This window comes from Lactuca serriola, chromosome 7 (assembly GCF_051521515.1).
Source record: "Lactuca serriola cultivar US96UC23 chromosome 7, Lser_US96UC23_V15, whole genome shotgun sequence".
In the NCBI taxonomy this organism is placed as follows: Eukaryota; Viridiplantae; Streptophyta; class Magnoliopsida; order Asterales; family Asteraceae; genus Lactuca; species Lactuca serriola.
This window is the reverse complement of record NC_136414.1, coordinates 54,814,157-54,828,672: the sequence shown is the minus strand read 5'-3', so window position 1 is coordinate 54,828,672 and position 14,516 is coordinate 54,814,157. Positions and strand designations below refer to the sequence as shown.

At 35.4% G+C, this 14,516-nt stretch overlaps 1 protein-coding gene across 1 annotated transcript; it reads right to left on the bottom strand.

The window, feature by feature from the left end:
* Window positions 1-282: 282 nt before the first annotated feature.
* On the bottom strand, window positions 283-2,260 carry LOC145064764 (fanconi anemia group E protein FANCE protein). The gene is made up of 2 exons (XM_079012143.1): window positions 1,997-2,260; window positions 283-1,713 (listed from the first exon to the last, which is right to left on the bottom strand). The coding sequence occupies exons 1-2, from the start codon at window positions 2,215-2,217 to the stop codon at window positions 438-440; spliced, it is 1,497 nt and encodes a 498-aa protein (XP_078868269.1). The 5' UTR covers window positions 2,218-2,260; the 3' UTR covers window positions 283-437.
* Between the last annotated feature and the right edge of the window lie 12,256 nt (window positions 2,261-14,516).

Genomic DNA, 14,516 nt, shown 5'->3' with positions numbered 1-14,516 from the left:
CCTACATTCCTAAATGTATTTGAAATAGTCAAAATTATTATTTACCATTTATAAAAATTGCTTACAAAAACTAAAAATCAAATACCATGAAATTTTAGAATAGAACTATAATTAAAACACATTTTAGTTAACTTTTTGAAAACAAAAAAAAATAATTTAATTTGGGTTTTGATTTGTTTTAAAAACATTAGTGTTATTGAAGATATACAAAAACCTTGCCTATGAAATGAACATCACAAAAAGATTCAACATTTGTCATTCAAATGCATTCCCTTGAAAATATATATCATAACAAATTAGCAATTCATACCCTCATTGGAATCTTGAATTCTAGATTACATGTGATATAAACTAAAATGCACCAATTCAAGATGCTACAATATCTACCAAACCCTAGTTTTAATCCCCAAATTTTCAAAAACCCAATTCAATGAACATCAAATACTATCCAATTTTGACAAAATCGATTTTTTCAAAAAACTTGATGTGTCACCAACAGCTTCAGAAAGTACCACTTTATGAATCTTTAACAAAGAACCACACTTTGTAACAAAACACAACAAAAAGTTTGCAAATTTCAAAGACTTTGATAAAACTTTAGCAGATTCTTGAATCTTTAACACAATTTGGTCAACCGAATCTTGACTCAAATGAACATTATGATTCAAGATATTCTGGAAAAGGGTAAACAACGGTTCAGTCCATACCAGTTTTTCACACACTAAATGCTGATAACAAGGAGGGCATATATGTCTTTTTCCATCTAATTCATCTTCAGAAAGTAGTTTTTGACAGAAGGCGGATACGTGAGCAGGGTGTAAGCATTCTTTAACAATCTTTGTGATTACATCACAAATGGGGGTATTTATGCCATTTTTGTGAAGGATTAATGGAAACAGAAGCGCATACACAGCAGCCTTATGATGCACCTTGCAGTAGTCGATTGTGGCACTTACAAGAATACGTGAAGCTGGTTTTTCAAGTGTTAAGAACTTTGGAAGCAAAATTGAACATAATATATTACTTGTCCATTCAAATTCATCTTCTTTTCCATTCAAAAGATGAGATAACAGAATTGGAATCACTTCATCATTTACATTCCATGGTTGAATCAAATCCAAAACTTTTAAACAGTCTTTCTTTCTTTTAACACAAAGTTTTTGAATATCATCCGCAATTTCTGCAGCTTTTAAACTTGATTCCATGTTTAATATTCTTGTTTTCAAACACAAAGCTGTTTCTTCTGTTTCATGGTCTATGGGGTCGATTTCAAGATGAGTCGATTCAATACTTTCAAAATTTCCATCTTTGTCCTCATCAACTTCCATTGTTGTATATTCATCGTCTTCTGATGAGACATTTGGTGTTTTTGTGTTCAAATCGTCTACTGAAATGGGAAGCCATGGAAGAATTGGATCATTGGAGTTAGCAGCATCTTTAAGCCACCCTGGCACTGCTCCAAAACTTGCTTCAAACTTTTCTTCTTCGGAATCTAGATTGAAAGAAGAAACCCATTTGGAGTTTGAGTCAGACACAACATCGAACAGTTGGTGTGCAGCTTTATTGACCCAAAAATCAACCACTGTTTCATTGTACAGTATATCCCGTGCAAGTTTAGACAAGTCTTGTTTATTGAACTTTGCATGCTCGTATGTAAGAAATGATAGAATTCGAGCTTGGGCTGCATTGGGTAATGTCTGCAGCCACATAAACCTGATAATCGGGGGAAAAGTACAAAGTGAAAGAAAGAACCATTCAACCTTATATGATATATATACATTAAACAAAGTGAACAAGAATGATGAAAAGCCAATGTATTGGCATTATATAGGCACAAACTTTATGAGAAAATCATAATCATAATCGCTTAGTCCAAGCAGTCAAAATTAGTTTAAAAGTGCTGTCGTAATTCACCAATGAGGGGTCTCATTCGGTGATGAAATCATGTAAAATGATCATACACATGGAAACTAGGAAACAAAATTGGGGTTCTCACCTTTGTTTAGTAGGGAGTGAAGATGAGGATGAAGAAGGAGAGCAGACGACGTCGGCTTCGGTGGACTGCATTAGGAGAGCGAGGAACGAGGCGGTGGAAATCGAAATGGAGATGGAGGGGTTTGACGAGGGATTGAAGGAAGATTGTAGCCATAGCGATGCCTCTGTTTCAGGACATGTGGAATTCATGAATATATCAAGCAATGGAAGCCATGACTCCATACTCGATTCTTCGGTCACTAGCAAATGAATTCAAAGGGTTTTGACTTTGATCGGGTCCTTTTGGGGAAAGATCGCACTTGGGTTAAAACTTTGGGGAAATGACTAACCTAATAAACTAATCTCGTTGTGGTCAATTTTTTTTTTTTTTTTTTACCATTGGACTAGTTGTATGTGTTATAGAAACCATTGAAACCAGCTATTGAAGGTTTCCGACAAATTCTTATCTCCGCCGACTCTCCGGTCGTCTTCTCTGGCAAGCCGCCGACAAAAATGAGTTTTTCCGGCGGACTTTTCTCGACTGTCATCCAAGCGGCATCCACCGTCGGTGTTGCTGCTTAGCTTTCTCCACCCTCCCCTCTCTCCCTCCTGTCGATTTGATGCCAGAAAAAGGTAGAAGGCACGCAGACAGCAAGCCACCTGCCACCTCCTCCTGCCATCACTGAAACCCACCTGCCACCTCCCTTTTGCCGCCAGTAAACCACCATTACCACCTCCTGCTGCTTGCTGCTGCTATAAGTCATCAAGCCAAGACCCAAGGATCCGTCGAAAATCTCATTTTTGCCGGAGGCTCGCCGGAGAAGACGACCGAAGAGTCGACGGAGATAAGAAATTGCCAAAAACCTTTAATAGCCGGTTTCAATGGTTTCTGTGAACACCTACAACAAGTTCAATAGTAAATGAGATAAAAAAAAAAAGGGAAAGTAATCAATTGAGTACAAAGGCAACAGTTAATTACCCTAATAAATCATTTCCCCTTAAAACTTAAAATAAGTGTTAATCGCTAATTCGCTGCTTACAACAAAAATGTTATTTTTTAATTTATTTAGTTTCTAATAACTACTATATAAAAAGATATTTAAAAACATTAATTTCACTATATCCCAACAAATTATTAGTTTTTATTTTAATTGGTTCTCATATTTCTTTTCTAGGTACTTTAGATGCATAAATTATAAAATTCAATTTTAAAAACACTATTATTTGAAATACAAAGGGGTTACACGGTTCTCCACGATTCTTCCCTATTACTATTTGTTGGCATCTTTAATTGCTCGAATTTAAGTATCTAGAAGACGAAAACCAACAGAGAATGAAGAAAAGAGTACATGAAAACCTACATGTTTTGTTCGATGGATTATATGAAGATAATTATGCTTTTGGATTACACAAAGTTACATATATTGAGATGTTCTTTCTCATCTCTATGTGTTTGTCCTTCCTACAAAGTTACGGATATCGCCATCTCTTTTCTATTTTTATTCTGGCAACCACACATTTGAAACCACCATGGATGTCTTTGTCTTTCTCTATTTAATCAGAGTTTTCTTCGGAGGAATACAAATAGAAAAGAGATGTCAGATTATTGTAACTACAACCACCATGGACCTCCGTTTGATTTTCGATGAAGACGAAGTGGAGGTGGAGGTTGAATATAAAGAGAAAACCAACGACGATGTTGAGGTCGTGTTTGTGGTTTGATGGTTGGTTGGTGGTATGCTTTAGGATTAGTGATGTTGTGTACAGATCTTGAATTTGGGGTTACAAATGTTGTATAGAGATGTAAGATGGGTGAACTTTAGGAGACACGAAGAAGACAGTCCCTAGGTTGTATATGCGTAATATAAGAAAAAAATTTCATACCTTCTCTCTTATTTGGCATTAGAAACCGATTATACTAGGCGAGTTACCTAAATTAGCATGTAAAACGAAGTTCATGCCCTAGAGATGGGAAAAAAAAGAGACCATTTAAAACAGAAATTGATAGTTGATTGAGGTTCAGTAACACTAACCCTAAAACACGATCGCTAGAAGGACTTAAGTTTTTTGTTTTTTTTTTTTCAAATATTTTATTTTTATGGTTCGAAATGGTCAATTCAGCAAAATATATAATGTGTATTTTTTTATCAAACATTTTTCAATAAATTATCTCTATTCATGTTCGAAATTTTCATTTCGATGTGTCTAATATCACTTGTTTTCAATAAGATATCACATTTTAAGCTTGATTACTTCCCTTTTTTTATGTTTCTTTAACTTTTTCTTTGACTTATATAAAAACCAAAGTATTTTCTTGAAATTCAAGAATTATTCATATGATTGCAGACTTGTTTTTAAAATTTTGGAATAGTTTTTTTTTTTTTTTTTTTCTGTTCGGAACCCGTTGGAAATGTGTTTTTTTAAAGTAGTTTTAAGCTTGTATATCATATCTAAATAATCAATAAAGTGATAAGAATTAATATTTATATTTTAAAAGAGGCTTGCAACAACAATCAAGGCCCAAAGAGGAACAACCTAACCCAAATGATTCAAACTATCTAGATCTAGCCCACTAGGATCGATCCATGCGAGGCCTATCTAAAATTTTCCCTTCTTCAGTTCATTTAGCCAGCGTTTTTGCACCCTCAACAATGATACTTTTGGGGGAAAAAATAGTAAATTTTAATTTTGTCCTTTGTATTGATCCAAATTAGTTCATGCTAATTCAAGAACTAATCATAGGAATTTTTGGGCTTGAGCAACGCATGATTCTTTTAATTAATAGTCGATTACAGAATTGTATGATGTTTAATTTATGCTTTTATTGTCGTATGTTTATAAAACATTTAAAAACATTAAAACTTGAGCTCTAAAATAATAAAGTTTATTTTTTAAATGTTAACAAACTTATAGAATTGTCTTCATAACCTTTTTCATAGTAAAATTGTTTTAACAAATTTTTTTAAAGTTGTTTTAAATCTGTTTGACAAATATCTTTATATTCATGATATATTACGTAATACATACTTTTTTCTTGTAAAATAAGTGTACATATATTAATAAAACAATATAAATTTAAATCTTTTAATCTAAATATTGGAACAACTCTCATATACATTCTAGTAGGGGTGAACATTTGGACATGTGGACGGACTAGACCGTTTTTTTGGACCCCCGGGCTGGTTCTCGGTTCTAGGATTTGAAGGCGGTCCGGTCCGGTTTTTTTACCGTCCGGTTTGGCCGGTTCCGGGTAAAACCGGTTGGGTCGGCTTCTTTATAAAAAAAAAGTTAAAATTTTAAACAAGCATATCTCATTCGTTTTAAGTCGGATTGATATGCGTTTTTTTTTCAACATGTAATTTAGAGTTTGTAGATGATTTTAGACTATAATTTTGTTGTTTTTGGTGTTATATTCAATGAGTTACAATCAATAAAAGTTGTGATATCAAAGCTGAAATATTTTAGCTCTTCAACAATAAATTAAAATTTTGTATTATGTAAAATTGTTTAAAAAACATATCTCATTCGTTTAAGTCGGATTGACATATGGTTTTTTTCCAACGTGTAATTTAGAGTTTGTATATGATTTTAGACTATAATTTTGTTGTTTTTGATGTTATATTCAACGAGTTACAATCAATCAAAGTTGGGATATCAAAGCTGAAATATTTCAGCTTTTCAGCAATATATTAAATTTTTGTATTCTGTAAAATTGTCTAAACAAGCATATCTTTTTCGTTTTTAGTCGCATTGACATGCAGTTTTTTTTTCAACGTATAATTTAGAGATTGTAGATGATTTCAGACTATAATTTTGTTGTTTTTGATATTATATTCAATGAGTTACAATCAATCAAAGTTATGATATCAAAGCTGAAATATTTCAGCTTTTCAACAATTATTTTAGACTGCAATTCTTAATTTTATGTATCTTTTAACAGATAAATCATATGAAAGAGATCTTGATAGAGTACCAGATCTAATTGATAACGAGTTACGAACCTATTTGAAAGAGAATATAGTGAATTATAAAAAAGATTTTTCAATTCTCGGTTGGTGGGGAGCAAACACGATTCGGTTTCCGACAGTTGTTCAGATGATGAAAGACGATTACTTTTTTTAGTTTTACATAGTTTCTTTAGAAATTAATGTCGTTATAATTTAATTCTTTTGTTGTTAGATATATTGGTGATACAAATCTCAAGTGTGACGTCCGAGTCTGCGTTTAGCACATGTGGTAGAGTTATAAGTGAGTATCAGACTAGTTTATCGACATTAATAGTTGAAGCTTTGTTATGCACCCAAGATTAGGTGAGAAAGTCTACAAATCCAATAACCGACAACGTTGACGACATCTTGATGGATAATGATATAGCTTTGGGTAAAAAATTTATACTCGTTTTCTTCATACAATTATCACTTTTTATTAAATACTAACAACATTTTCATTTTGTGTTTATGTAGAGATTGCACAAGCTTTAAACATGTTAGATTTAGATGACAATGATATGAGGATGAGACCAATGGAAGATTAGATTATGACGTTTGTTAGTTGGATTAATTTTAAAGTTTAAACTATGATTTTTGGTGTGACAGTAATTACTTTTGTATGTTTGTGCTAAGAACTTAAAATTGTTAACTTTTGTTAGTAAACCTGACATATATATATATATATATATATATATATATATATATATATAGAGAGAGAGAGAGAGAGAGAGATGTTAGTTGGTAAACATGTTAGATTTAGATGACAATATATGTATGTTTGTGTTAAATTGTTACCGGTCCAAACGAGTCCAAGAACCGGAAAACCCGGACCTGGACCCGGACACGACTCATTCGGTCCGGTCCATGGTCCACAATATTCTCCATAACCGGTCCGGTCCAAGAGTCGGTCCGGTTCGGACCGATCCAAATGCTCACCCATAAATTCTAGACATGATAGACCTAACCAGACTCTACTCCTAATTAAATTTATAGGTCTTGGTCTAACCTAAACAAGAAATTCATAGGTTCAAATTTTAACGATTTAACCGGGGTGTAACACCCGAAATCAGAAAGGCCGAGAAAGGAAATGTAACATCCCAAGTCAGAATCAAGAGTTCAGGGGGTAAAGTATAAATAAAGAAGGGGACTCGACGAGTAGGTATTCCGACTTGCCGAGTCGGAGCAGGATTTTGGTCGTGAGTTAAGTGACCAACTCGTCGAGTCGGTAGTTGGACTCGACAAGTTGGTGCTGAAGAGAGAAAAACCCTAATCCCGAGGTTGTGCCCTATATAAAGAATGTTATGTTCCTCCTTCAACCTCTTTACCTTCCCTTTGAGTTCCAGAAACCCCAAAATTCGCGTGAGGCTTCATTGTTGAGGAGATTGGGGGCTTAGAAGAGGAAATTGGTGGAAGGAGCTTGAGAAATTGGAAGTTAGCATCAAGGGCTTGTATAGATCTGTGATCTACATCAGTTTTGGGCACATCTCTGAGGTAAGGATCCTTATCTTAAGCTATTTCCTTTTTGGTTTATCCTTGGTGGTTGTTTTGGGAGTCCCTTAGCTTGTTTTGAGACCTATCTCGGATTTGGGAGTTAGATATGGGGTTGCTGCTCCAGATCTAGACTCATGATGGCTTAGAATGTCATAAAGCTTCAGTTCTTGGGTTGTTTGTAAAGCCCCTTTGTCTAAAACCCAAGCCCCAGTGTGTTTTGGGCTTATATCTCCTTGGTATCACATAAAGTTTGCAACTTTACGTGAGGGATAGCTTGTAGAAGGTAGATCTATGGATTGGAGCACCTGCATGGCTTGAAAAGCCTCTGAATGGATTGAGAACTGGAGATACTCGGCGAGTCACATGAGTGTACTCGACGAGTTGTATGAATATGTGCATGAGCTCGGCGAGTTGGAAGAACAACTCGGCGAGTCTGTTGAAGATTGCCTTGGACTCGGCGAGTCTGTTCTTGGACTCGGCGAGTCTGGTCATGGAACCCTAACCTTTTCTGGTTAAGTCGTGAATCGGTGTGTCAAGGGATGACTCGGTGAGTTGAGCAGGATGGGACTCGAAGATTCTTGGACTCGACGAGTCAGCGGGTTGACTCGGCGAGTAGAGTCAGTCAGGAAGTTTGACTTTGACTAAGGACTTTGGCTTTGACCAAGAGTTGGCCAGTTGACTTCTAGGGGTATTTTGGTAATTATTGGTATTTATTGAGTTCAGTTATTTGGTATTGACCAATGGAGGGGTTCGTGTCGGTGGTTGGAGCAGCGTGATCTTATTTCTTCAGCCGACAATTGCAGGTGAGTGTTCTCACCATACCAGTGGGTCTAAGGCACCAAGGCTGACCCATCTTATGTTGTGTGATATGATACACTACTAGAAAAACAGCCTTTTACGACGCTCATTGCGCGTCGTAAAAGGCTCAGACGACGCGCAAATGCGCGTCAAGGAAGGCCCTGTCATAAAGAGAGACGACGCGCATTTACGACGCTCATTTACGACGCGCAATTACGACGCACGTTTACGACACGCAATGCGTATCAAGGAAGGCCCTGTCATAAAGGAAGACGACACGCATTCGCGTGTCGTAACCTTACGACGCGCGTGTTAATGACACGCAATGCGTATCAAGAAAGCCCCTGTCAAGAAAGGCCATGTCATAAATGAAGATGACACACATTTTTGCGTATCATAATTTTAAATGTTTAAAAAAAATATTATTTATAGATTTACTAATTTTCAAATTAAATTTGTATTTAATGTCTCATAATAGAAAATAAAATATCATATATAAAAAATAAAATCCGTTATATAAAATTTTATGTCATACAAATAATCGTTTCATGGAAAGATAAAACAAGTCAATAGTTGTAACAAAAATTTACAAGCTAATTAGATACAAGAAATATAAAATAATATACCCTAAAATGCTTTTCAAAGTCTAATCTCCATGTCAGCTCTTCAACTCACTTCTCCAGTTTGTCCTTAGGTTCTCTAAGGGCTCCAGCATCTCCTACAGTTTCAAAGGCACAGAGAAGAACAGAACGTGATATTATTTTTCCACCTAGATGTTCTTCAGTGATGTGATGAGAATCATACCCCTTCAAAGGCATAACAAGTAGCCAATAGCACTTGTTATGTCAAGCACAAGCACAGATAGAAATATGTCACTTTGAGTAAAATCAATGTAAGTAAAGACTAGAGAGAAGATAACAACACATACCAAGTGATGGAGGCTTTGTTGCAAAGTGAACGACCAAGTCATCTACAAGAAACATGACTAAAACTTCCAAAATCTTCTGTGTACTCATATCCCTGTTCTTTTAGTTTCCAGAATGTTTAGAATGCTCTCCTTGCTCTGTTATTTAAAGTGTCAAGGGAAAAAAAGTCACAAAGTAGTAGAAAGTAACTATATTTATTGAACAGTATCATGTAAACTTGTATGAAGTACATATAGTCATATATACATGCAAGATTCTAAACAGTACCTCTTTAACGGAATGGTGTTATTTTTGTAATCCAATAATACAAAATGGAACCTGAAATTCAATTGGCATTATTGTTCTTCCTTTCTTGGACAATTCATCACACTGTAAATAGGAATGGTGTTATTTTTGTAATCCAATAATACAAATTATACAAATTATATCATCCATGTATTATTATTATTATTATTATTATTATTATTATTATTATTATTATTATTATTATTATTATTATTATTATTATAACCCATATAATAATTATTATTATAATCATTATTATTGAAAGTGAGATAGCAAACCTGATTTGATTCTGAGAACAAGTAGAGAAGGATGAAGGAGATGTAATGTGTATGGTTGTTGGGATATCAGTATATATAAATTCAGATAAGTTCAATAAAATTAAAAAATCCAAAAGAATCAGATGATAAACCTTTGTAATTGTTGGGGAATATTTTCTAGAAGGATGTGCAGAGCGACGACTTATAGTCTCGGATAACTCCAAGGTTACTGAAAGCTGGAACAGATGAACCAAACGAGTTAAAAGACATAAATACCGTTGTACTGATGTCAATGGAACAAAAAATGCAAGTTATACTTGTTATGTTAGTACCTCAAGACATCTTCTAGTTTCTTCCTCGTGGAAAAAGGTAAGAGTTCCACCTATCTATGATCAGAAATCCACAGGGGTATATAAGTAATTCAACCAAAGAAAGAATATGGATTAAGGAAAATAAGATGGTTTGAGATTTATTTTTTTTTACCATATCACCAAATTAATAAGTTAATTCAGGGGTATATAAGTAACCTCAAAACAAGATCCGGCCTTATCCTTTTTCTCTCTAGATTCAAATCCAGCAAACAGTGGACCATGGTACTTTCTGGAAGGGTCCAGATCTTTTGTTTGAGGTAAGTTCCCTAGTTGTGAAGTCAATCTAGATTGGACAGTTTCAGGGACAACATCAGGTCCTGATGCAACTGCCTTACCCTTGTACGTTACACCCTCATTTACCTCATGTTCCTATTTAGGAGGAAATGCAATAATTCTCTGCTCTTCTTTTGCAGGGGGAGGAACCGATGGAGTTTCCTTTATTGTAGGTGTGGCTTGTGCATTAGTTGTTGCTTTATCCTCATACGCTTCTCTTTTCAAGGTGTTCATTCCAGCAGACATAGTCACAGCTTGAAGATCCTTGTTATTGGACTCCACAGGGCTTCTAACTGAAGCTCTATCATGGTTAGCTTGTATTGGTTCAAGCTAACCATGTTAAAACTACAGCAGGGGAAGCCACCTATTGCAACTGTACTTCAAGGGGAGGTGGGGCAATATTTTGTACTGGTTCATGAGGCAGAGTTCTATCTCCTTTCTGCCATCAAGTCAAATCCATAAGTCCACCAAAAAAAAAAGAGAGAATTGTACCCAAAAAAAGTAGCATGAAATTTAATCATAAATACTATTAATAGTAGTTTTAACAATGAAAAGAGGTTGAGTGGGTAATGATGTATGTCTGAATAAAGTGCCATACTGAATGAACCGTCGGAAAATGAGTAAATGAACATATTAGCCTATATAGAAATGATGGTAAATAACAGATGACTTTATTTAAGAACAACTATAAATCAGATTTTACTTTCTATAAATAACAATACAGATGAAAATATATTTAATTACAATAAGATTAGCAACTTAGATTGATCATGAAATTTAATCATAAATACTATTAATAGTAGTTTTAACCGGACATAGTAGTTACGAATTGTTTTGATTGTGAATAAATTTCAACTCTAACAAATATGTTAACCTAAGAAGGTACTGGACATAGTAGTTACGAATTGTTTTGATTGTGAATAAATTTCAACTCTAACAAATATGTTAACCTAAGAAGGTTTTACACTAGTTTTGATCTTAAGAAGCTATTAGACTTCAGTTTTCAAATCCAACTATAAGAAAAATATCGTTAAAATAATGTAAAACCTTCTTAGGCCACCATGAAGGGAGAACATGAGAGGAGTTGTCTGGAGGAAAAAAAAAGGGGGGGTGTAAATGTAAATAGCTAAACAAGTAGTGCCCAAATACATTAAGCCAAGTTTTTTTTCTTAACCCAGTAAGCTATTCTGTCTAAATTAAGTCAAAAAACAATTACAAAGGTTTATTTTTACCATATCACCAAAGTAATAAGTTGATTCAGGTTTTGTGGGTGAGAATCTTATTAGAACTTGGTCATCAAGCCTAATGTTGTATGATCTTCCTCGAATCAGACCTTCTGCTGCAGCAAACGTTTGTGGTAACTTAATTTTTAAGGTATAACATAAGGGTAAAATGGTCATTTATGCAACAACAACATTTCAGTTTTTCCACAACCATGGTAATAGGTAAAAAATGATGCATCTTTCGGGCATATGTTAATGCTATACTCTAAAATGAAACAACAATGAAAAAAATTTGGGCAAAAGTAAAAAGTCGTTGAACAAATATTTAAACCAAATTAGATTATTTTAAAAAGTGTAAAAGAATAAGAAACATTATTACTTACATGCAACATGTTCAAGAGTTCTTGAGCCAGTTGAGACTCAATTCATCATTCATAGTGGGAGATTTTGGGATTTTTAGCTGCTCATTTGGAACATTTAAGTTATCTGTTCAAGTGTCCCTACAGTTAAATCTGAAAATAGCTCTCCACCCCTGTTTACAACATCCACCATTCCTAGTGGGACATCTGGCAAAGCCTGATCAATGCAAATATGTTTACAAATTACAACACAAGATATATTATTAAGTCAATAAGTCAAACAGAAACAACAACAGCCAAACCTGTTGTAAAGGAAGTCCATGATCAACAGGGAGTGAACGAATTGACATATCCAACACTGAACTAATGGCAGACTCTGAGCTAAGCACCTGAGCTAAGGTGGATCAATCGTATCATCTTTGAATTTAATTAAAAGATTCCTTGAGATTCCATAGGAAGATTTTATTTGCACAACAAATTCATAATGTTTGGTTAGTATAATAATAAGAGCAGAAAGTGTAACAGTTTGAAGTCGCTTTTTTATGATTACCTCCTACCTCCCCTGATGCTTCTTCCCCATCCGGCTACTGTTTGGTTAGTAACAAGAACCCTTAATCAAATAGAATATAAAGATGAACTGAATCAAAGTAGCTTTGGGGAAACACTCCACCACCGTCAAGAAGGAAACCCCACCGCTAGGTCGGTATCGGTATTACCCGATTTAGGTTGAGTAAGCAGCAAAGAAGAAGAGGTGTCGATTAAAGGGGATGTAAGAGTGGAAAGCGTCATTGGGAGAAACTCCACCGGCCACAAGGAAAACCCACCACCAAGTCTTCCATCTCAATGTGATGTCAGGCTGACCGGAAGCAAGCAAGAAGGCAACTTTCATCAGCAAACGACGTCGTTTCGTGAATCACATTATCACGTGAGGCTGATGTAGGGTTGAGAGGAGTTAAGAACGCAAGCATCCACTTACCGATGATGCTGATTATCCAGACTGGCCTTGGAAAACGACATCAACGAAGGTGAAGGGAACGCATAAAGAAACCCCTGTGAGAGACAAAACAATAGTCGATTTGAAGCATCCGACAAATGAAATTGAAAGGTAGACTTGCTACACTCTTTTTTTGTTCGTGTCACCACACATCAACATAGAGAAATCGAGAACCCCTGTGGTTTTGATCTGTTCAAAAGACGGGATCAGAGATTTTTGGCGATATTGCGATTTTGTTGCGGGAGAAAAGAGGAGTGGTGATGAAATTAGGGTTTTTTTTGGGTATTAGAGTGAGAGATATATAGAGAGAGATAGAAAAGAAAGAAGGAAATAAGGTAGAGGATAACAATGGCGGCCTTTCAAACTTTTGGGATTTTCGTTTCCCCCCAGCTGCAAAATTAAAGAACGCGCCTTTCATTAAAAAAAAATAAAGCGACATTTCTAGACGACGCCCATTTTTAAATAAGTGCCCTCCGTGTTTTTAATTTTTTTTATTGGACATTAATTTTAGGGCACACACAAAAGCGCGTCCTTTATCCTTTAAATTTTAGAAGAGATGACATTATTTTTAGAGCGTCCGCTTTTGCGTATCGTAAATCACCGCGTGTCATTGTTTGCGCGTCATTAAAGGGCTGTTTTCTAGTAGTGATAGATAACTTTATGCTAGGTGGTATGCTGGTAATTATGTGATATGTTAGTTGTCTTTGTGATACTTGCATGGAAGACCATGTAGGGTAGCCCATGGCACAGTGGTAAAAGACCCTGGGGGTAGCCACGACATCCTTACAGGTTTATGTACGTGTTATGTGTAGATATTTATTTGATGCATGATATGCTATTTGGTGATATATGGTATTTGCAGGGAAGACCCCGGGGGAAGCCCGTGGCATTAGATGTAAGACCATGTGGGGTAGCCCATGACAGTCCTAGGTAAAGACCATGTGTGGTAGCCCATGACATTGGATGTAAGACCATGTGGGGGAGCCCATGGCAGTCCTAGGTAAAGACCATGTGGGGTAGCCCATGACACTATTACAGGTTTTATGTATGCAGGGCTTATGTGATATATGGTAGCTTTTATAGCTAACAGTATATATGATATGTGTAGCTTTTATAGCTAACAGGATATGTGATATGTGGTTTGTGTGAATGGTATGCTCTGGGAAACTCACTAAGCTTCGTGCTTACAGGTTTGTTTATGGTTTCAGGTATCATCGTTTTGGAAAGGAAGAGCTCGGGTTGATCGCAGTGCACACACCTATGATTTCCGCAATGAATAATTTTGGGATAACCTCTGATAAACGATTTGATTGACTATGATTTGATTTTTTGAATTAAATGGTATCAATGTTTCAGTTATATTAAAAATGAAATTTTTACTCCTGATTTTTGGGATGTTACACGGGGGCTTAGTAAATCCTAAACATCAAGAGGAACATGGAGGTCATGGAAATAATGATATTGCGACATGTTTGGCACATAATGTTTGGGAGTTTTCAACTTTTAGTTTTTACGAAAAAGCTCAAAAGAAAATTTTGTTTGGCATTAGGAGCTTCTATATTTTTCCTTGAACAAA

Excerpts from the sequence above, each read along its gene's own strand:
- LOC145064764 (XM_079012143.1), bottom strand. The coding sequence starts at position 2,217 with ATGGAGTCATGGCTTCCATTGCTTGATATATTCATGAATTCCACATGT. Across the intron at positions 1,714-1,996 it reads TCACTCCCTACTAAACAAAG|GTTTATGTGGCTGCAGACAT; the intron begins GTGAGAACCCCA and ends CCCGATTATCAG.